Consider the following 24,756-nt stretch of genomic DNA (forward strand, 5'->3'; position numbering starts at 1 on the left):
CGCACATTGGCAGGCAGACGCCCTCATATATAAAGATAAGAGCAAGGCACGCAGATAAGGCCTCCGGTTATTGTTGAATTGAGAAATAGCTGTTATTAACTAAACACAACAATGTGTTGATTTATATGCATAGCTTATTCATGAATCATATATTATACCAGAAAAAAAGTGATGTAATATGTGTAAATAATGGAACAAAAACCCCAACTGGTCACCTCAGTTTGATTACATTCTATGTGGATACAGGTACCCCTGTGTCAATTACATTAATAAAATATCTAAAAGATGAAACATGGAAAGGAATTTAGGCGATAACTATTCAGATTAAACAAAATGTGATCTTTTAAATTAAAATGTGTGTGTGTGTGTTTGGTGGGGGGGGGATCACACACACACACACACACACACACACACACACACACACACACACACACACACACACACACACACACACACACACACACACACACACACACACACACACACACACACACACACAATCTCAATTCTGCTGAGATTTCAATATGATTGGAATTTCAACTTTGTCCCGTGGAACAGGCTCATATGCGCATACAAAAACGCACATACTTAGCTACAGGAAACACTCTTGAAATATTTATCAAGGTAGCTATTGTCAACTTTTGACCATTCCTGTTGGATATTTACACCTTGCGCCAATCTTATTGGAAAGTTGGAATAATGACCCACATCTCAAACAAGGTAAAGAAAACTATCTTGTGTGGATTTCTGTTTTTTTGTTGTGTTTCTTAGACAGGTGATTGAATTAGATGTGTGCTTTGTCATTCATAGTTTGAAGTGGCTTTCAATGCTAGCTTTTGTCACCATAGAGCATTGTGATCATATTAAGACTTCAATTTAAAAAACATACTCATTTGTGGGTTCTATAATGACATACAGTCATAGTTTTTGACCTGTATTATATCAACATTTTCTCTTTGAAAGTATCTTTTTCTGACTTTTTTTGAGTCTTCTCAACCCAGGAACCATATACTCTATATGCAGGGTGAGCAACTTTCACTGGCGACGGGGGACGGGGGTGGGGGACGGGGGACGGGGGACGGGGGCATGCCCCACATTCTGAAATAGCTTTCCCCCCCCCCACAGTTTTTTTTATTTAACCTTTATTTAACTAGGCAAGTCAGTTAAGAACAAATTCTTATTTACAATGACGGCCTTTATCATTGGAATGTGATCCAAAATCAGGCAACGGTGTGCTTTAGGACCATGCGGACGCCACCGAGTGGTTAGACAGGCTGTTTGGCGTGTTGATCCGACTGGCAAATAATAAAATAATAAAAAAATTATGATTATGTCCCCCCCACTAATAAAACCAAAGTTGCGTATATGTATTAGTGTTATGGAGTCATGTAGTCTACTGTTTATGTTTATCTATAGGAAGAGTCAGGATTATTCATTGACTCTGAGTGGTCTCAGGATCCATGTTAACAAGTTTATACTTCTATAGAGGTGCCCTGATCTGTTATGTTTGTGTCCACCTGTCTATTTATTTCATGTCCCATTGAGATCAAAGTCTATTTTGCAAGGGAGCACTGTATTACAAAAGCAACAAACAGAAAGTACACAATAAGGAGCTAGTGACACAATTACATCAATCAAGAAGCGAGCACAGGAAACACAAAAATACAACTATAAAAAACGCACATTCCTCTGTGTCTATAGCTCCTGTAAAGAGATTCCCTGTGTAATTTTTGCTATGTGACCCATTTATAGTCGGCAGGCAGGCTCAGGGTCAGGGACAGGCAGAGTGGTCAGGCGGGCGGAAACAGGGTCAGGACAGGCAAGGGTCAAAAACCAGGAAGACAAGAAAAAGAGAGGCTGGGAAAAGACAGGAGCTGACAGGACAAACGCTGGTAAGCTTGACAAACAAGACGAACTGGCACAGACAGAACACAGATATAAATACCTAGAGGATAAGTGGGGAAGATGGGCGACACCTGGAGGGGGCGGAGACAGATCAGGGCGTGACAGTACCCCTCCCTGTAGGGACGCCACCTGGTATTCCACCTGGGCAGACCCCTGGTTGACTGGGGTGCCGGCTGTGAAAGTCGGGGATGAGGGCCGGGTCCAATACCATGGGAACCTGCGGAGACTCAACCAGCAGGAATTGGATCATCTCGCTGTGGTTCCCCGACACTCGTAGGTTGACTGGGGGTGGTCTGGTGGGTGACCTGGCCTATAGAGTGCCCGTCCAGCGCTCTAACACCCATGGATGCCAGGGTAACATCCATGAGACTCACATCGGCCCCCGAGTCGATGAGTACCTGGAGAGACTTGGACTGGTCGCCCCACAGCAGGGTGGCATGGAGAGGGGGGCGAGTAAAGGGAGAAGAACAATTATCTTTCAGACCCACCAGTGTACTCACTCCAATGAATGAGCTAGGTCTCTTGAAGGGACAGGTAGACACAAAATGACCGGCAGTACCGCAGTACAGACAACTCTGGGTCTCAAGTCTGCGTGCGCATTCGGCTGGAGACAGCCTAGCCCTGCCGAGCTGCATCGGCTCGGGAAGAGGTGAATCGGCAGTCTCCGGAGGCTCTTGGAGTGACTTGGGTAAGCTCGGATCCTCTCGGGGACGTAGACGCCGGGGACTTCCGGAGTTCATCAGCTGCAAGGTGGGATCCCCGAGTGAGTGATTGAGATCGCAATCGGACCTCTTCTCCCTCCTACATTCCCATAGCCGACCATCAATCCGGATGGTTAAAGCAATGAGTGAGTCGAGATCCGTTGGTAGTTCTTGGGCTGCCAGCTCATCCTTTACCTCCTCCAATAATCCGTGCAGGAACGTGTCTAAAAGCGCTTCCGGGTTCCAGGTACCCTTCGCTTCTAGCGTGCGGAACTCCACCGCATAGTCTGCCACACTGAGTGTGTCCTGCCAAAGCTGGAGTAACTTCCGGGCAGCCTCTCTCCCGAACATCAGAGCCTCAAAAACTTCTTACCTCCGCCACGAATACCTCCAGACTGAGGCAGATGGCGGATTGTTGCTCCCACAACGCCGTGGCCCAGGCGAGTGCCCTACCGGACATCAGCGTAATAATGTACGTTATCTTCGAGCGGTCCAAGGGGAACGAAGAAGGCTGCAGCTCGGAAACGAGGGAGCACTGGGAGAGAAAGGCCCGATAGGTTCTGGAATCTCCATCGTAGCGCTCCGGGGGAGGTAAGGGGGGTTCCTGGGAAATCGGGGTGACAGCGCTGCTAGGTTACCGTCGTGGTAGGCTGCCTAGTAGGCAACCCACGGAATGGCTCCCGCAATGCGTCCAAGGCTAGGTCGTGACATTTGGCCACGGCCTGGAACCCTTCCATCAGACCGCGAATCAACTCCTCTTGCCTACCAATGGTGGCTCCTTGGGAGGAGATGGCGTTGCGGAGCTGGTCCAAGTCTGCTGGGTCAGTCATGGTCAGTTCGTACTATCAGGTATCAAGGTAAGACCCAAGTGCAGACTGTGTGAAGTAACAATGTTTATTGTAACAACGGGGGCAGGCAAACGACAGGTCAAGGCAGGCAGGGGTCGATAGGAGCAAAGGTACAGGATGGCAGGCAGGCTCAGGGTCAGGCAGAGTGGTCAGGCGGGAGGGTACAGGGTCAGGGCAGGCAACGGTCAAAAACCAGGAGGACGAAGAAAAATAGAGGCTGGGAAAAGACTGGCACTGGTAAGCTTGACAAACAAGACCAACTGGCAGTGACAGACAGAAAACACAGGTATAAATACCCAGAGGATAAGTGGGGCAGATGGGTGACACCTGGAGGGGCTGGAGACAAGCACAAGGCCAGGTGAAACAGATCAGGGCCTGACACCTGGTCATCAGTTCATATAGTCAGAAAATACTCCTGTCCCGAGTTGTAACCAATCACTATGTTTCTCTTCTATAGAGAGGAATTGAATTTATAGATCTCCTGCTCAACCAGTCAGACGGAACCCTCAGCTGCCATGGAAACCAGCCCTGGCAAATCACATCACCCGAGGTGAGTGACAACACCATTCCACTTTCTCCTCCAGCCCTTTCCATCAGTAAAAGCACCCTAGATATTTTGTGACTTATCTGAGTTTTTCCTTGTCAGTAACTAGGACCCATAGTTTTTCCTGGTATCAGGTATCAAGGTAAGACCCAAGTGCAGACTGTGTGAAGTAACAATGTTTATTGTAACAAGGGCAGGCAAACGACAGGTCAAGGCAGGCAGGGGTCGATAGGAGCAAAGGTACAGGATGGCAGGCAGGCTCAGGGACAGGCAGAGTGGTCAGGCGGGTACAGGGTCAGGACAGGCAAGGGTCAAAAACCAGGAAGACGAGAAAAATAGATTTTACATTGATACTTATGGAAAGTCAGCCACAAATGTAACCAATCTGAATAGGATAATATGCTCAATCCCATGTCTTTTTTTGGTCTTGCTTGGTCCGTGTTGACCTCGTCCATCTGCCAATCATCTTTTCCCATTGCCCAATGACAGTTACTTATTGACAGCAGAGCCATATATTTATATTTCTAAATATATGACTCTCATTGACAGCTTGTGGGGAGGGGGCTTCCTGTTCCCTTCACTAGAACTGTCAGACCTCAATCATAGCAGTTCTTTATCTTTAATGGCCCTAGACAGGGGTATTATCTCTGGCTGATGTATGGGTGTGTATGTGTTTGCATCAGTGTGCGTGCATGTTTGTGTGTGTGTGAGTGATTGCATTATTCCTGAGTGTTTAGTAGGTTTCTGTATAGTAAGATAACCTGTAATCTGTTTGTGTACTGTATGTCTGATGACATGCCTTTGGTTTTATTTCCCTCTCTGGATGTATCTCACCCTCCCCATGCACACACACACACACACACACACACACACACACACACACACACACACACACACACACACACACACACACACACACACACACACACACACACACACACACACAACCCTCTGCAGTCTCTGAGCCAAGAAGGTGGCGGTGATGACTTCCTGGATACTCTGTTAGGTGGCACTGACTCATCGTCTGCCCCCCCCTCCCCCATGTGGCCCTACTCCCCCAGCGACAGTGGCATCAGTGAGGACCCCAACTCTGGCTCCGATCACCTGGACAGCCGTAACCCGCCCTCCAGCTCCCCCTTCCATGCCTTCGACCAAGCCCATCTGCCTAACCTCCACTCTAACCTCACCAGGTCTGCACTGCACTGCCTGGCACCTGATGTCTCCATCGACTTAGGTAATACAAACCTCTGGAACAGATGCACATACAGTTGAAGTCGGAAGTTTACATACACTTAGGTTGGAGTCATTAAAACTTGTTTTTCAACCACTCCACAAATTTCTTGTTAACAAAATATAGTTTTGGCAAGTCGGTTAGGACATCTACTTTGTGCATGTCACAAGTCATTTTCCAACAATTATTTACAAACAGATTATTTAACTTATTATTCACTGTATCACAATTCCAGTGGGTCCGAAGTTTACATACACTAAGTTGACTGTGCCTTTAAACAGCTTGGAAAATTCCAGAAAATTATGTCATGGCTTTAGAAGCTTCTGATAGGCTAATTGACATCATTTGAGTCAATTGGAGGTGTACCTGTGGATGTATTTCAAGGCCTACCTTCAAACTCAGTGCCTCTTTGCTTGACATCACAGGAGAATCAAAAGAAATCAGCCAAGACCTCAGAAAAAAAATTGTAGACCTCCACAAGTCTGGTTCATCCTTGGGAGCAATTTCCAAACGCCTGAAGGTACCACGTTCATCTGTACAAACAATAGTACGCAAGTATAAACACCATGGGACCACGCAGCCGTCATATTGCTCAGGAAGGAGACGAGTTCTGTCTCCTAGAGATGAATGTACTTTGGTGCAAAAAGTGCAAATCAATCCCAGAACAACAGCAAAGGACCTTGTGAAGATGCTGGAGGTAACAGGTACAAAAGTATCTATATCCACAGTAAAACGAGTCCTATATCGACATAACCTGAAAGGCCGCTCAGCAAGGAAGAAGCCACTGCTCCAAAACTACCATAAAAAAGCCAGACTACGGTTTGCAACTGCACATGGGGACAAAGATCATACTTTTTGGAGAAATGTCCTCTGGTCTGATGAAACAAAAAAATAACTGTTTGGCCATAATGACCATCGTTATGTTTGGAGGAAAAAGGGGGAGGCTTGCAAGCCGAAGAACACCATCTCAACCGTGAAGCACGGGGCTGGCAGCATCATGTAGTGGGGGTGCTTTGCTGCAGGAGGGACTGGTGCACTTCACAAAATAGATGGCATCATGAGGGAGGAAAATGATGCGGATATATTGAAGTAACATCTCAAGACATCAGTCAGGAAGTTAAAGCTTGTTGCAACATGGCTTAAGGACAACAAAGTCAAGGTATTGGAGTGGCCATCACAAAGCCCTGACCTCAATCCTATAGAAAAGTTGTGGGCAGAACTGAAAAGGCGTGTGCGAGCCTGGAGGCCTACAAACCTGACTCAATTACACCAGCTCTGTCAGGAGGAATGGGCCAAAATTCACCCAACTTATTGTGGGAAGCTTGTGGAAAGCTACCCGGAACGTTTGACCCAAGTTGACCTCACCAATAAAAAAAGTGAACATTGTCCTTTGATTACATCACTTTGTTTGCATGGTGGGGTGGCGAGAACATGTTGATATCAAAATGGGGTCGTGGGCATAAAAGTTTTAGAACCCCTCTCTTAAACCTAACCTTAACCACTCGGAATTAATGAATGAAATTAAGTTTAACCCTATCCCTAACCTTAAATGGATAGTTCACCCAAATTACAAAATGGCTAAACAATAAGTTCAGACTTGCAGAGGAGTGAAAACAAATCAAGGAATCTTAGACAGTTCTCAAAACTCAACTTGTTTAATAATACACCGGCCGATGAAGGGTCGCACTTCAACGGTCAGCTATCAGATCTAAAATTACATCTCCTTTTAACTGTCAACACACACAACATCTCATTGGTCGTACAGAACTATCTATACATTCTCATTGGTCAATGTGACCATCTCATGACCATCTTGTGACAGTCATACTGCATCCCCGTGATAATGTCTCCCACCGCTTAGGCCGTCTTAACAAGGGGGGTGTTAAGTAGATCAGAGCCAGCTGTTATTGTATTGGTGCCTGTGGGATTTGGTGCCATTGGATTTGACCAAATATTACAGATTTCCCCGACACACAGTAACGTTAGTAAATAGAATAATAGAATGGAATAGAATAAAATAGAATACAATCTTGTAACTGTTTTGAGCCCTTAGTAAATCTGGTCCTACGTCTCTCTGTCTTCTCAGATGGATGGGAGTCTGGCCTCTTCCAAGAGAGCAGTGGGGATACCCACAACCCCCAGCTGCCCTCTGGTTACCATCTCACTGTCAAGGACCTGCTGCTGTCTGGAATAAGAGAGACGGTGAGTCAGAGGGACAGGGGAGTGGAGGCTACGCCATATTGCTTTCCTCTACTGTACGAAATCCATTCAGAATTGTTAAAAACTGGAGCTGTAGGTCTAGGTTCTAGGGGAGGAGGCGAGAGACAGATAGTCCCAGATTGACACAGACGAACAGACACAGACAGAGATGGGCAGAAAATAGGACATAAACACAGTATAGGTTTTGAGTGACAAAACCGATGTGTGCGCATCTTCGGGGGGCAAAACTAACGGGGTTGGTTTAGAATCATAGGATTATTGATAACATGCAAACTATATTTCGTCTTCAAATGTTTATTAAAAACATAAATACATTTGGACAATAATCACTTATTGTCTCTAATACGTCGTTACAGTTGGTAGTTAGCTACATTAGAAGTCTGAAGTTTACATACAACTTAGCCAAATACATTTAAACTCAGTTTTTCACAATTCCTGACATTTAATCTTAGTAAAAATACCCTGTCTTAGGTCAGTTAGGATCACCACTTTATTTTAAGAATGTGAAATGTCAGAATAATAGTAGAGAGAATGATTTCTTTCAGGGTTGAGGTCAGGGCTTTGTGATGGCCTCTCCAATGCCCTGACTTTGTTGTCCTTAAGCCATTTTGCCACAACTTTGGAAGTATGCTTGTGGTCATTGTCCATTTGGAAGACCCTTTTGCGACCAAGCTTTAACTTTCTGACTGATGTCTTGAGATGTTGCTTCAATATATCTACAGAATTTTCCTCTCTCATGGTGCCATCTATTTTGTGACATGCACCAGTCCCTCCTGCAGCAAAGCACCCCCACAACATGATGCTGTCACCCCCGTGCTTCACGGTTGGGATGGTGTTCTTCGGCTTGCAAGCCTCCCCCTTTTTCCTCCAAACATAATGATGGTCATTATGGCCAAACAGTTCTATTTTTGTTTCATCAGACCAGAGGACATTTCTCCAAAAAGTATGATCTTTGTCCCCATGTGCAGTTGCAAACCATAGTCTGGCTTTTTTATGCCGTTTTTGGAGCAGTGGCTTCTTCCTTGCTGAGCAGCCTTTCAGGTTATGTCGATATAGGACTTGTTTTACTGTAGATACTTTTGTACCTGTTTCCTCCAGCATCCTCACAAGGTCCTTTGCTGTTGTTCTGGGATTGATTTGCACTTTTCGCACCAAAGTACGTTCATCTCTAGGAGACAGAACGCGTCTCCTTCCTGAGCGGTATGATGGCTGCGTGGTCCCATGGTGTGTATACTTGCGTACTATTGTTTGTACAGATGAACGTGGTACCTTCAGGCGTTTGGAAATTGCTCCCAAGGATGAACCAGACTTGTGGAGGTCTACAATTTTTTTTCTGAGGTCTTGGCTGATTTCTTTTGATTTTCACATGATGTCAAGCAAAGAGGCAGAGTTTTAAGGTAGGCCTTGAAATACATCCACAGGTACATCTCCAATTGACTCAAATGATGCCAATTAGCTTCTAAAGCCATTTCTGGAATTTTCCAAGCTGTTTAAAGGCACAGTCAACTTAGTGTATGCAAACTTCGGACCCACTGGAATTGTGATACATTGAATTATAAGTGAAATAATCTGTCTGTAAACAATTGTTGGAAAACTGATCTGTGTCATGCACAAAGTAGATGTCCTAACCGACTTGCCAAAACTATAGATTGTAACAAGAAATTTATGGAGTGGTTGAAAAATGAGTTTTAATGATTCCAACCTAAGTGTATGTAATCTTCTGACTTCAACTGTATGTATCAATTATGAGCCATATTATCATAGACATGGTATAAGTCAAAACACCTCAAAACAAGACATGGTATCAAGAACAAGATTCAACTAGCTGAAACAAGCCACTCCCCACATGGCAGCTTCTCACTGTTGCTAGCTATCTGACCGTTCAGAATCATAACAACACAGGGCCTTCTACCCCTGCAATGCGTGCACATCATTTTCGGGACGTTGTCAGGCAACCTGTTTATGTGACTGTCTGAAGCCTTGCAGTAATCGCTGTGTCTTTCCATTCTCCTGTGACTCCCAGAATTCCCTGCAGGACGTGGTCCTTAACGAGGACGAGAAGAAGCTGCTGGCTAAAGAGGGTGTCCACCTGCCCAGCCAACTGCCCTTTACCAAGGTAGGCTACCACTGGCCCTAATGTCCACCTGGCCGGCCAACCATCCCTGTTTGTTACAATTTAACTTTCAAAAACCTTTTGTACTCTTTCACTTTAATCAACTCTAATCATCTCTGTCTTCATTCGCTCACTCTCTCTGCTGTCTGACTGTGTTCTCCTGGATCAGTACGAGGAGAGGGTCCTGAAGAAGATCCGCAGGAAGATCCGCAACAAGCAGTCGGCCCAGGAGAGCAGGAAGAAGAAGAGGGAGTACGTAGATGGTCTTGAGGGCAGGTATGGACCAACAGCAATGTAGCCCAGTTGGTGGTCCAATGCACCAGTAATTATCCAATCAAATGTTATTTATCACATGCGCCAAATACGGACCTTACCGTGAAATGCTTACTTACAAGCCCTTAATCAACAATGCAGTTTTTTTAAGTAAGTAAGAAAATATTTGCTGATCAAATAAATAAAAATGTAAAAAAATAAATAAAAGTAACACAAGAAAATAACAATAACGAGGCTATTTACAGGGCGTTCCGGTACTTAGTCAATGTGAGGGGGTACAGGTTAGTCGAGGTAATTGAGGTTAATATGTACATGTAGGTAGGGGTAAAATGACTAGCATAGAGTAAGTAGGTGTAAAATGACTAGCATAGATAATAAACAGCGAATAGCAGCACCGTAAAAAAGGGGTCAATGTTTAGCAGTCTTATGGCTTTGGGGTAGAACCTGTTAAGGAGCCTTTTGGACCTAGACTTGGCGCTCCGGTACCGCTTGCCATGAGGTAGCAGAGAGAACAGTCTATGACTTGGGTGGCTGGAGTCTTTGACCATTTTTAGGGCCTTCCTCTGACACTGCCTGGTGAAGAGGTCCTGAATGGCAGAAAGCTTGTCCCCAGTGATGTACTGGGCCGTACACATTACCCTCTGTAGCGCCTTGCAGTCAGATGACGAGCATTTGCCATACCAAGCGGTGGTGCAACCCGTCAGGATGCTCTCAAAGGTGCAGCTGTATAACTTTTTGAGGATCTGAGGACCCATAACAGATCTTTTCAGTCTCCTGAGGGGGAATAGGAGTTCTTGTGCCATCTTCACGACTGTCTTGGTGTGTTTGGACCATGATAGTTTGTTGGTGATGTGGACACCAAGGAACTTGAAGCTCTTGACCTGCTCCACTACCTTGATGTAAATGGGGGCATGCTCGGCCCTCCTTTTCCTGTAGTCCACGATCAGCTCTTTTGTCTTGCTCACGTTGAGGGAGAGGTTGTTGTCCTGGCACCAACCTGCCAGGTCTCTGACCTCCTCCCTATAGGCTGTCTCATTGATGTTGGTGATCAGGCCTACCACTGTCGTGTTGTCAGCAAACTTAATGATGGTGTCGGAGTCGTGTGAGGCCACGTAGTCATGGGGGAACAGTGAGTACAGGAGGGGACTAAGCACGCACTCTTGATGGGGCCCCGTGTCTTTTATCAGCATGGCAGATGTGTTGTTGCCTACCCTTATCACCTAGGGTCGGCCCATCAGGAAGTCCAGGATCCAGTTGCAGAGGGAGGTGTTTAGTACAAAGGTCCTTAGCTTAGTGATGTGCTTTGAGGGCACTATGGTGATGGATGCTGATCTGTAGTCAACGAACAGCATTCTTACGTAGGTGTCACTTTTGTCCAGGTGGGAAAGGGCAGTGTGGAGTGCAATAGAGATTGGGTCATCTGTGGATTTGTTGAGGTATCCAAATTGTAGTGGGTCTAGGGTTTCTGGGATGATTGTGTTGATGTGAGCCATAACCAGCCTTTTAAAGCACTTCATGGCTACAGATGTGAGTGCTACAGGGTGGTAGTCATTTAGGCAGGTTACCTTGGCATTCTTTGGCACAGGGACTATGGCGGTCTGCATGAAACATGTAGGTATTACAGACTTGGTCAGGGAGAGGTTGAAAATGTCAGTGAAGACACTTGCCAGTTGGTCAGCGCATGCTCTGAGTACGCGTCCTGGTAATCCGTCTGGCCCTGCGGCCTTGTGAATGTTGTGGTGGCTAATTTCTGCATTACCAAATGAGGAGAGACAAACTACACACACCAGTCAGAGTTATACTTAAACTACATCTTTAATTAAGAGCTTTGCATTAGCACTTGACTTTCAACGATTCCCCATTTCTAATGAACCGTTGAGTGTCAACACAATGGCTACTGAGATCTTTATAGCAAAGATCCACCCTCCTTTGACATGACAAACCACAGATAGTTAGGAACGGTTCACAAAAAAGACTGTTGCTTGAGAGAGGAGTATCCACAGCCAGATAGCATTCGCTATAAATTATTGTTCAGTTTGGTCCCCTTGACGAGGTTTCTAATCTTGTTCCTGGTACTTCATAGTACAAAAACACCAGCTCATCCAATGGCATATATCAATTGTCAACTCTAAATACTCCCATCTCAAGCAAACCCCCTCTTGACCCCACTCCTGGACAAGCGCACTGAGGGGAGTGAGCCTCTAGGTCATACACTATCCCAGGATAAGTGCAAGATCTAGAGAGAGGACATACAATGGTCCCAGACACTGCCATACACCTCCTCACAACATAGAAAAGGAGGGAGTGACTTGCGCACAGACATTGTGGAGACAAGTAATTGGTTCCCCATTAATCACGCCACCCCTTCACATGGTTTAAGAATAGGTAAAGACACATTCACATATGAAGACAATGTTTCATTCTGACTTATCCCCTCTCTGGGCCCCAAGTGACTGAGCCCTAGCTAAGGGAAAAGTACAACTGTCAACACCAGAGTCCAAAGGGCACGCCATCCTAATGACAAGTATCCCACATAAGCATATTATACAAATAAAACATCTTAATTATCTATGTTACCCAACTAATTCTGATTCATCCACCACAATGTTGACCTGTTTAAAGGTCTTACTCATGTCGAATACGGAGAGCGTGGTATAAATTAGGTAAAAATTAATGACATTTTGTTGCATTAAAGTCCTCGAACACTAGGAGCGCCGCTTCTGGGTTAGCATTCTCTTGTTTGCTTATGGCCTTATACAGCTCGTTGATTGTGGTATTGTAATGTATAAAAAGTTTGTGAGCCGATAGAGAGACTGATGGAGTGTCTCTCTCTGCCCTGGCAGGATGGATGCCTGTAGTAAACACAACCTGGCGCTACAGAGGAAAGTCCACCAACTGGAGGAAACCAACACGTAAGACATTAAAAATCTTGTTTACAAGGGAGACCTGTTTAATAAGGCTCCTCCCCTTAACTCTTCCTCCTTCCTTCCTTCCTCTTCTCTTCTTCCCCTTCTCCTCTACTCTATCCCTCTTTCCTTCCTCCCCTACAATCTCCTTCCTTCTTTCCTGTCTTGAATGGAATGGACTTTGAATCATCTCTATTTGACTATACAGCTCATTATCCTCTCTCGTGTCTCTTCATGTACTGAATACTCTCTGTGTGTGGTACTGCAGTTCTCTGTTGGAGCAGCTGGCCAGGCTACAAATTCTTCTACCTAATGGCTCCAGTAAGACTGCCCAGAAAGCGACCTGCATCCTGGTATGGAATATACACAAAAAGCAAGAAATAGGTCACTGCAGTGGTTGCTGGGCTGTTACCATGTCTGTGATTGAATACTCAGGCCTTGTGATTGAATACTTAGATCCACAGTTGAACACTATATAAATAGAATGGGTCGAGCAGCAGTTCATGCTCTCCCTCCCTCCCTCCCTCCCTCCCTCCCTCCCTCCCTCCCTCCCTCCCTCCCTCTCTTTTTCTCTCCAGGTGCTGCTCCTCTCTTTCTCTCTCCTCCTCTCTCCCAGTCTGCAGCCTGACCCACACAGCCATGTCAGCCAGGAGGGAGACTTCAGCAAGGATAGGGGTTAGTGTGAAAACACACACACACACACACACACACACACACACACACACACACACACACACACACACACACACACACACACACACACACACACACACACACACACACACACACACACACACACACACACACACACAGACCTATGCGTGCATACACACACCTTACTATCTGACTATACGGCTCACCTCTCTCTTTCGCTCTCTCTCAGAGAGATCTCGTTCCCTGCTGGCGGTGGTGGACACAGAGATATCACCCCCACCTGTCTTCTCAGTGGCTGGGTGGGTGGAGGCCCTGTCAACCCTGGTGGGGAAGCTCCGACTCAGGCCAGAGTACGCCGACTCAGACCCCCAAACCAACCACAACCATGACCACAACTATGACTACAACCACAGCCTCTGACCACACTATCGCAAACACAATCTCAACCACGCAGATACGGAGCTCCTTCCTAACCAACACCACTGACTTCCTACTCAATCACTAGGCTACTGTAGCACCGCCAGCTCTAACACACTTGATTCAGCTAATTAGGGTCTTGATCAGTGGTTAATGAGTTAAAACACATTGTTAGCTCCCCAGGACCAGGGTTGGTGGCCACTGCCTTAGAGAACCATACTGCTATGTATTAAACAGTTGATGGAATCAACTGAGCCTCTGTACCCAACCTGAAATCAGAGCCATAAGTAGGACATTTTACAAAAATGTGTGTACCTCCATTTAGTATGATATGTAATGTTACGTTACATAACAGATCATACTAAATGGAGGGACACAAAGAAATGTCCGAAATCATATGAATTGCCCTGAGGCTAGGTTGATGAATCCTAATAGGTGGGGTAATGCATTATAGATATCATGTAATATATTGATTTACTGAATAATGTGGCTATTGAACAATATTCACCTACTTGTTTTTTTTTACTTACTTGACTTACTGTACTTTCATAGAATTTCTTATTTAAGTTTCATTGACAAACTCAATAAAAAAGTATTATTAAAAAGGTTTCCCTTACACTGCATCAGTCTGTAGGACATGTTTGTTTTCCATGTAGTCATGGGAAAGGTGTAAATGTAGTTATTTTATAAAGACGTGTATTTGTATTTGATGTATTTGTTTATGAAGCAGAGCTGTGATTTGCCTGATGTCCCTATAATACAGACAAGCAGAGAAAAACAATGTGGTTAACAGGGATAACTTGGGTGCTTCTCAGTGTGTTTTTTTAAATTAAATTTTTTATTTCACCTTTATTTAATCAGGTAAGCTAGTTGAGAACAAGTTCTCATTTGCAACTGCGACCTGGCCAAGATAAAGCAAAGCAGTTTGACACATACAACAACAAAGAGTTACACATAGAATAAACAAACATACAATCAATAATACAGTAGAAGAATCTATATACAGCATGTGCAAATGAGGTAGGATAAGAGAGGTAAGGCAATGAATAGGCCATGGTGGCAAAGTAGTTACAATATAGCAATTAAACACTGGAATGGTAGAATGTGCAGAAGATGAATGTGCAAGTAGAGATACTGGGGTGCAAAGGAGCAAGATAAATAAATAAATACAGTATGGGGATGAGGTAGATTGGAAGGGCTATTTACAGATGAGCTATGTACAGGTGCAGTGATCTGTGAGCTGCTCTGACAGCTGGTGCTTAAAGCTAGTGAGGGAGGTAAGAGTCTCCAGCTTTTTTTTTGGAAGAATATGATTTAAAAATACCTTAAATGGCTTTGTATAGCTTTCCTATCTTATCATAATCCAAATAAACATTTGTTGCAGGTATGTGAAATGATGTTATAATGTTTACGTTTTCAACGTGAATATGAGTATGAAGCTATGACAGTCTTAAATCAATGAGAATACAGCACCAGCGGCAAATTGGTCTACGGCGGGTTGATGTAAATCTTTAAACAAACCCTAGCAAGTGTCAAAACTACTGAATAAGCAAGAACAGGGGAGCCTGAGGGATAAGAGAACTATCAGGTTTCAGGTAAGACCCAAATGCAGACTTTGTTGAAGTAACAAAGTTTATTACAGTAACAGGGACAGGCAAACAACAGGTCAAGGCAGGCAGGGGTTGATAATCCAGAGTAGAGGGCAACGGTACAGGACGGCAGGCAGGCTCAGGGTCAGGCAGTGAGGTAAGGCAGGCGGGCTCGGAGTCAGGACAGGCAAGGGTCAAAACCAGGAGGGCAAGAAACAGAGAGACTGGGGAAAAGCAGGAGCTGAGACAAAACGCTGGTTGACTTGACAAACAAGACGAACTGGCAACAGACAAACAGAGAACACAGGTATACGTACCCAGGGGATAATGGGGAAGATGGGCGACACCTGGAGGGGGGTGGAGATAAGCACAATGACAGGTGAAACAGATCAGGGCGTGACAAGAACACAACGAGAGAATATCAAAAGCAGAAGATTTCAAAAGCGCACAATGATACCATAGCCTCAAAACAATTACATCCACAGTTGATTTCAGAATGCAATAATTCATCAACCTGCTGTACTGCACATATTGCAACTCGAGCACCGTGAACAGAGATGAAAGGATTTCAGAGCTCAGGCAGGTTTGTCAAAGTATTATTATTGAAGGCCAACCATCACTGCTATTCTCTTATTTATTTATCTATCTATATCTAGCCTTCATTAGGTCAGGTACAGATCTTATATATATATACAGTACCAGTCAAAAGTTTGGACACACCTACTGATTCAAGGGTTTCTCTTTATTTTTACTATTTTCTACATTGTAGAATAATAGTGAAGACATTAAATCTATAAAGTAACACATATGTAATCATGTAGTAAGCAAAAAAGTGTTAAAAAAAACAATATATTTTATATTTAAGATTCTTCAAAGTAGCCACCCTTTGACTTGATGACAGCTTTGCACACTCTTGGCATTCTCTCAACCAGCTTCACCTGGAATGCTTTTCCAACAGTCTTGAAGGACTTCCCACATATGCTGAGCACTTATTGGCTGCTTTTCCTTCACTCATGGTCCAACTCATCCCAAACCATCTCAATTGGACTGAGGTCGGGTGATTGTGGAGGCCAGGTCATCTGATGCAGCACTCCATCACTCTCCTTCTTGGTCAAATAGCCCTTACACAGCCTGGAGGTGTGTTGGGTCATTGTCCTGTTGAAAAACAAATGAAAATCCCACTAAGCGCTTATCAGATGGGATGGCGTATTGCTGCAGAATGCTGTGGTAGCGATGCTGATTGTGTGCATTGAATTCTAAATAAATCACTGACAGTGTCACCAGCAAAGCACCCCCACACCATCACACCTCCTCCATTATTCATGGTGGGAACCACACATGCAGAGATCCTCAGTTCACCTACTCTGCATCTTACAAAGACACGGCGGTTGGAACTAAAAATCGCAAATTTGGACTCATCAGACCAAAGGAAAGATTCCCACTGGTCTAATGTCCATTGCTCGTGTTTCTTGGCCCAAGCAAGTCTCTTCTTCTTATTGGTGTCTTATATAAGTGGTTTCTTTGCAGCAATTCGACCATGAAGGCCTGATTCACACAATCTCCTCTGAACAGTTGATTTTGAGATGTGTCTGTTACTTGAACTCTGTGAAGCATTTATTTGGGCTGCAATTTCTGAGGCTGGTAACTCTAATGAACTTATCCTCTGCATCAGAGGTAACTCATAGCGCTTGATGGTTTTTGCGACTGCACTTGAAGAAACTTTCAAAGTTCTTGAAATGTTTCAGATTGACTGACCTTCATGTCTTAAAGTAATGATGGACGTCATTTCTCTTTGCTTATTTGAGCTGTTCTTGCCATAATATGGACTTGGTATTTTACCAAATAGCGCTATCTTCTGTATGCAACACAAATGATCGGCTCAAACGCATTAAGAAGGAAAGAAATTCCACAAATTAACTTTTAACAAGGCACACCTGTTAATTGAAATGCATTCCAGGTGACTACCTCATGAAGCTGGTTGAGAGAAGGTGAAGAGTGTGCAAAGCTGTCATCAAGGCAAAGGGTGGCTACTTTGAAGAATCTCAAATATAAAGTATATTTTGATTTGTTGAACACTTTTTTGGTTACTACATGATTCCATATGTGCTATTTCATAGTTTTGATGTCTTTACTATTATTTTACAATGTAGAACATAGTAAAAATAAAGAAAACCCTGGAATGAGTAGGTGTGTCCAAACTTTTGACTGGTACTGCATATGTATTGCAATTCGAAACTGATTTTATTGCGATTTGATGTTCCAAATTACTCACTACATGTCTGCTGCAAAGAGACGAAAGAGCATGAGAAAATGAGTTCCAGACATGGAAATGAAAGGGACGAAAATTTGTTGGCTCACTATTTGAAAACATGTTTGCATTAATTAAAAAGATGATTGAGAGCAAGCTATAGGATGAAAAATCACTTAGCTTTTTTGGCTCAGGTACAGCCAGCCAACTAGCGCTAGCTAACGCTACCCACAGTCGCAAAAATATATACACTACATGACTAAAAGTATGTGGACACCTGCTCGTTGAACATCTCATTCCAAAATCATGGGCATTAATATGGAGTTGGTCTCTCCTTTGCTGCTATAACAACCTCTACTCTTCTGGGAAGGCTTCCACTAGATGTTGGAAAATTGCTGTTGGGACTTGCTGAGGTCAGGAACTGATGTTGGGCAATTAGGCCTGGCTCATGGGGTTGTGGTCAGGGCTCTGTGCAGGCCAGTCAAGTTCTTGTAATAACAGGAAAGGGCCTTCCCCAAACTGTTGCCACAAAGTTGGAAGCACAGAATTGTCTAGAATGTCATTGTATAATGTAGCATTAACAATTCCCTTCACTGGAACTAAGGGGCCTAGTCCGAACCATGAAAAACAGCCCCAGACCATTATTCTTCTTCCACCAAACTTTACAGTTGGCACTATGTACTGGGCCAGGCAGCGTTCTCCTGGCATCCACCAAACCCAGATTCGTCCGTCGGACTACCAGATGGTGAAGTGTGATTCATCACTCTAAAGTAAGCGGTTCCACTGCTCCAGAGTCCAATGGCGGCGAGCTTTACACCACTGCAGCCGACGCTTGGCATTGCACATGGTTATCGTAGGCTTAAGTGCGGCTGCTCGGCCATGGAAACCCATTTCATGAAGCTCCCGACAAACAGTTCCGTTGCTGACGTTGCTTCCAGAGGCAGTATGGAACTCGGTAGTGAGTGTCGCACCTGAGGACAGGTGCGACACTCGGCGGCCCCGTTCTGTGAGCTTGTGTAGCCTACCACATTGCGGCTGAGCCTTTGTTGCTTCTAGATGTTTCCACTTCACAATAAAAGCACTTACAGTTGACCGGGGCAGCTCTAGCAGGGCAGAAATTTGATTAACTGACTTGTTGGAAAGGTGACATCCTATGACAGTACCACGTTGAAAGTCACTGAGGTCTTCAGTACGGGACAATCTACTGCCAATGTTTGTCTATGGAGATTGCATGGCTGTGTGCTTGATTTTATACACCTGTCAGCAACGGGTGTGGCTGAAATAGCCGAATCCATTAATTTGACGGGGTGTCCACATAAATTCTGCAAAAAAAAAAACGTCCTCTCACTGTCAACTGAGTTTATTTTCAGCAAACTTAACATGTGTAAATGTTTGTATGAACATAACAAGATTCAACAACTGAGACACGTGCTCAATGGGATTGAGATCCGGGCTCTTCGCTGGCCATGGCAGAACACTGACATTCCTGTCTTGCAAGAAATCACGCACAGAATGAGAAGCACTTTTTGCTAGTCCTGTCTGGTCCAGCGACGGTGGGTTTGTGCCCATAGGCGAAGTTGTTGCTGGTGATGTCTGGTGAGGACCTGCCTTACAACAGGCCTACAAGCCCTCAGTCCAGCCTCTCTCAGTCTATTGCGGACAGTCTGAGCACTGATGGAGGGATTGTGCGTTCCTGGTGTAACTCGGGCAGTTGTTCTTGCCATTCTGTACCTGTCCTGCAGGTGTGATGTTCGGATGTACCGATCCTGTGCAGGTGTTGTTACACGTGGTCTGTCACTGCGAGGATGATCAGCTGTCCGTCCTGTCTCCCTGTAGCGCTGTCTTAGGCGTCTCACACTACGGACATGGCAATTTATTGCCCTGGCCACACCTGCAGTCCTCATGCCTCCTTGCAGCATGCCTAAGGCACGTTCACGGAAATGAGCAGGGACCCTGGGCATCTTTCTTTGGTGTTTTTCCAGAGTCAGTAGAAAGGCCTCTTTAGTGTCCTAAGTTTTCATAACTGTGACCTTAATTGCCTACCATCTGTAAGCTGTTAGTGTCTTAATGACCGTTCCACAGGTGCATGTTCATTAATTGTTTATGGTTCATTGAACAAGCATGGGAAACAGTGTTTAACCCCTTTGCAATGAAGATCTGTGAAGTTATTTGGATTTTTACTAATTATCTTTGAAAGACAGTGTCCTGAAAAAGGGACGATTCCTTTTTTGCTGAGTTTACTTCTGTGTATTTACAAATCGATACTTGGAGTCACATATCAATATAATATCGTCCAAACATAATATTGCGATATGTAACTATATCCATGTTTTCCCCACATCACTAGTAGAAAGCACCAAGATCAAATCACGGTTCAGAGCTCTAGGGGACTGAGAGAGGAGGATATCTACCTTAATCTAGTCCAATATTAAAACAAACAGCATAAGGCTGAGGAGAGGGGAGATTAAAAGTGATGTGAGATGTGAGTTACCCCCATGCAATGTAGAGCGCTTCCAGATTGAGAAAAGCACTATAAATGATAACATAACTGATGATGATAATCATCAATACATTATCATTATGCTGATTTGATTCAATGCATTCTTATCACGTCATCTTGAATAAACATTTTTATATTTTAAAATGAACTCTATATGTTTATTCTTCTGCACCAGGAATAGCAGCAAAGCACGAACATACCGATATTGATAAGATTGTGGTGGTTTGTCAGATAATCTTAGCCTTTTTTTATTCCAACCAGAAAAGCATGTACTTGTGATAAAAACAGCAATTGAAACATAGGGTAGTTTCAGAAGAACTGTGGTAAAGATGATTGCACTGAACTGGAATGCTATGTGTGTCTGTGTGGGTATAACCATTATCAAGTCAAGAGAAGAGTGGCATCCTATGTCTGGAGAGATGAAGGTCGTTTCAGGAAAGAAACACCACTTACAGTAAAGAAGAGGTTAGTGGTAAGGTTAAACAATGACGCACATATTTAACAATGTAAAATGAGGTTTACAGGATCCTCTGGGAAACACGTTTTAGAGGAAATAATAGAATATTACAAGAATATTATCCATAGGGTACATATATTATAGCCTAACAAAAACCCATTTAAGAGGCCCTGTGCCACCAGCTGTTGCTGGTCTGAAATGGTCGGCATTCGAAGGCCATTTGAATGCAACGAAAATGAAAAATGTAGTATGTACAGTATATGTAAATGTATAAGTATTAACTAATGTATTTATGTAATGTAAATGTTTATATAATGAAAATGTAAATGTTATATACAATTAATGGAGAGCAGAGCTGTCCATTCAGCACCACCACCACCACCACCACCACCACAGGGGCTTAACATTTCAGGACCCTGGACAGCTCCTTCTGCCCAATATCTGCATACAGTAGGGAACTGCAGTGGTTACCAACCAACCATGGTCCTAAAGAACTACAGAGCGTGCAGGCTTTTGTTTTAACCCAACACTAACACAAGTGCATAACTTCTATATTTATGAACAAGTTGAATCAACACGATAAGTTGAATCAGGTTTGGGGTTCAGCAGCTGAGACAACGCTTTCAAGACATATGTAAACGGAAACCATATTATATGCCTATTATGTGTTCTGAAAATGTATTCTGCATACACAGATGATGTGATGTGCAGTCAAGCAAACACTCCTCTAAACTCTAATTCCACAACACACCTCATCTTCAGCCTCGTCTTCAGCCTCATTTGCTGATCTGTTGAGGGTACCATGACGCCAGCAGAGAGTGTCTGTATTGACTTGGGCCTTATCGTGTAGTGCTGCCACCTGTGACTAATGTTTATGAACTATGAATCATACATAACGGAAACAGAGCGGTATTGGGAGCGTCATGCATTCACTGGTATTTCATACTAGTGAACGTAATTTAAAAGCATAAATTAGAACGTTATCTGATGGGTAGTATTTGTGTGATGATTACATGTCAGTTTTTCACCACATCGCAGTCAAACCTCACTGGCTGGCCTGTGACGTTCGTCGTTATGGGTAGACCAAGGCGCAGCGTGAGTTGGGTTCATCATAATTTTATTTAAGGTGAACCAGAAAAAAAACAAGAAACAACACAACAAATGAAAAGTCTTGCAGGCTTCTAACAGCTATACAAAAACAAGATCCCACAACTGAAAGTGGGAAAAAGGGCTGCCTAAGTATGATTCCCAATCAGAGACAACGATAGACAGCTGCCTCTGATTAGGAACCATACTCAGCTAAACACAAAGAAATAGAAAACATAGAATGCCCACCCCATGTCACACCCTGACCTAACCAAACAGAGAAAAACGTCTCTCTCAGGTCAGGGCGTGACATGGCCAGTATTGTGTAAATTGATTTGTGTTTGAAAGCCCCACATTGGCTTCCTAAGAGCAACCTCGGATATCTAATAAACAGCCCCTCTACGTCTCTGCTACTGCACTGATATCGCCTGAAAACAATAGCCGCTGTGTGAAGTAGCCATGGCAACGTCCTATATCCACACTGCCCTAGACAATGGCACATTCCCTATCAAATCACACTGTGTCTACTTCCTGGACCAGAATGAGCTGAAGTGCATGTCTCTATATGGGGAATAAAAAAGCACTAAAATCTATAACCTACATGGTGAACCAACTAAAGAGGCTTTCAGAAGCTCTACCCTTCTAGAGAGGGAGAAGATATGGAGTATGGTTTTGCTTGTGGTAAATATTGAAAAAGAAGCAGGTCTTTCATGCTTTTCACTGGGCCTAGGAAGACTGGAGGAAATTATGCAATCACACTGAGAAATTTACCAGCTAATTAAGCAACAGTTATTCCACACAGGTGGTGATACCTGATAGAGACAAAACTCTATGGCAGAAATGTCATGATAAGTTTTCAATCAATCAATTTTATCTATTTATAAATCCCTTTTTACATCAGCACGTCACAAAGTGGTTATACAGAAACCCAGCCTAAAACCCCAAAGAGCAAGCAATAACAAAGAGTTCAAGTACATTGCTCAGAGACTCAATTATTTGGAGGATGGGCTTGTGGTTGGGGTTGAGGAAGACAGGGCGGGCGGGAACTCCAGTTATCAAGGGCCACAAATTCTGTTGGTTTTGATTAATCCCTGGCACTAAATTGATCAACGAATGGTAAGATAAGGATGAAGCAGACACTGCATCCCTCATGGATCAAAGCTAAGATCCCTGCTTTAACCTACATCCGGTCTAACACTATTTTTGCACAGAGTAATATAACAAGCCACTTCAATTTTGTAACCATCTCTTCTTTTCTAGCTCACAGCAGTAGCCTCATACAGTCAACTGATTGTGTCTCCACTCACACTGGCCTTCCATCTGTCGTTGTCAGTTTGGCACGTTGATAGATGATTTGATTCTGGCCTTTCTTTCATTAATGGGGTCAGATGTGTCATTGATGTGGCATTAAATATGGATGATACTGAGTGTACAAACATTAGGAACATGCTCTTTCCATAGACTGACCAGGTGAAAGCTATGATCCCTTATTGATGTCACTTGTTAAATCTACTTCATTCAGTGTAGATGAAGGGGAGGAGACAGGTTAAATAAATACAAATTTAAAGCCTTGAGACAATTGAGACTTGGATTGTGTGTGTGCCATTCAGATTAGGAATGGCCAAGACAAAAGATTTAAGTGACTTTGAACAGGGTCTGTTAGCAGGTGCCAGGCGTACCGGTTTGTGTCAAGAACTGTAACGCTTCTGGGTTTTTCACGCTCAACCATTTTCCATGTGTATCAAGTATGGTCGACCCTATCAAAGGAAATCCAGCCAACATGACACAACTGTGGGAAGCATCCCGTGGAATGCTTTCGCACCTTGTAGTCCATCCCGAACTCTATGACTAACCCCGTCTCCTCCCTGGTCAGAGCATTCCGACACTGACTGTTCAGTCACCTGGTCAGATCAAACCCACCTCTGGAACCTGCCCTTATCCTCAAAGAGCCATCCACCAACTGGCCACACCGAAGAGGAAGATGGATAGCCAGATGGTCCTACCAGTCGGAGGACAACCTACAAAGCCTCGGACCTGGCCCAGAATAAGATGGCGTGGAGATCCATTTGTCGAGGCGCTAAGCTCCAAAGAGCAAGTGAAGACGAGTGAGTACTTTAGGAGTGTCTACTGGCAAAATGTCTTCAAGGTGTGTGTGTGTGAACACTGTTCAATCATAGCATTCTTAATAGATGATTGCTTTGGAACTGCCAGAATGGTATACTACGAAGTAAGCTAGATCTACTCAGGCTTTTATAAAGCTAGCCAGCTTCAGTTAGCTTCACCTTCCAGCTCAGGCTTCATCTGTACGACGGTGGATATTGCTTGTCTGCCAGATGCTAACTCTAGCAGGCTTGTAACTGTGCGTGCATGTTGCGCATGGCTAGTCGAACTCTTCATCGAGACAATGCTGAAACATAAATCCATGGGTCAGTGCCATGTTCTAATTTTTGCTGAAATCAACATGAAAGAAAAGTTCTTGCAAATTCAGTAGGCTATGGTTTGAAATAGGCTAGAAGTGCCGTTTTTCTTTTATTACGTTCGTTAATGCTGTCTTTGATGTGGGTTTGTGCTTCAATGCACAAGCACCTTCTTCCACACCTATTGATAAAATAATTTTGATAAATTCACACAAGTTTTACTGTGTGTAAACTTTCAAATGCATCCTGTCATTACTTAATGTGATAGTTAAAATAGCTACTTATTAAAACATTTGATTAATAAAATATTAGTAATTTTACTCAAATGAAGGGGATGACGCAATCTCTGCAAGGAAGGGAATCTGATTTCATTGGTACTCAACTAGCGGCTCAGTCATTTCATTCAGGGAGTGGATTTGGCCTTGAATTAGCCTGCCCCGTAGCAGGTTAGTTCTGAGGTATTCGTTGCCATAGAAAGGTACCTCGCTAAAAGGTGAGCCACTTTCATATGACCGGTTATCCCAAGTTGAACTCCGTTGACCAAAGTTACCTCGCCAACTCTTCAAACCTGCTTCGTAGTGTAGGGCTCTGGTGTCTCTAGTCCCTAACAAACCTAGACACTTCCCCTGAATATGATCAGGTCAGAT

General features: G+C 43.9%; 1 protein-coding gene across 4 annotated transcripts; it reads left to right on the forward strand.

Moving 5' to 3' along the window:
* The first annotated feature begins 510 nt into the window (after positions 1–510).
* LOC115169420 (cyclic AMP-responsive element-binding protein 3-like protein 3-A) lies at positions 511–14,593 on the forward strand. 4 transcript variants are annotated; one of them, XM_029725005.1, is made up of 10 exons: positions 511–720; positions 3,912–4,004; positions 4,956–5,232; positions 7,316–7,431; positions 9,473–9,565; positions 9,732–9,838; positions 12,679–12,747; positions 13,010–13,094; positions 13,320–13,416; positions 13,625–14,593. In XM_029725005.1, the coding sequence occupies exons 1-10, from the start codon at positions 700–702 to the stop codon at positions 13,813–13,815; spliced, it is 1,149 nt and encodes a 382-aa protein (XP_029580865.1). In that variant the 5' UTR covers positions 511–699; the 3' UTR covers positions 13,816–14,593. The 4 variants fall into 4 exon arrangements, with proteins under 4 accessions (XP_029580865.1, XP_029580866.1, XP_029580868.1 ...); XM_029725006.1 differs by having other exon boundaries at positions 513–720; positions 5,060–5,232; XM_029725008.1 differs by lacking the exon at positions 511–720 and adding an exon at positions 2,009–3,197 and having other exon boundaries at positions 5,060–5,232.
* Positions 14,594–24,756: the final 10,163 nt, after the last annotated feature.

The sequence above is a fragment of the Salmo trutta genome, chromosome 31 (assembly GCF_901001165.1).
Source record: "Salmo trutta chromosome 31, fSalTru1.1, whole genome shotgun sequence".
In the NCBI taxonomy this organism is placed as follows: Eukaryota; Metazoa; Chordata; class Actinopteri; order Salmoniformes; family Salmonidae; genus Salmo; species Salmo trutta.

Coding starts and splice junctions, on each gene's coding strand:
- LOC115169420 (XM_029725005.1), top strand. CDS start 700: ATGACCCACATCTCAAACAAG. Junction 9,566..9,731: donor GCCAACTGCCCTTTACCAAG/GTAGGCTACCAC, acceptor CTCCTGGATCAG/TACGAGGAGAGGGTCCTGAA. Junction 12,748..13,009: donor CAACTGGAGGAAACCAACAC/GTAAGACATTAA, acceptor GTGGTACTGCAG/TTCTCTGTTGGAGCAGCTGG.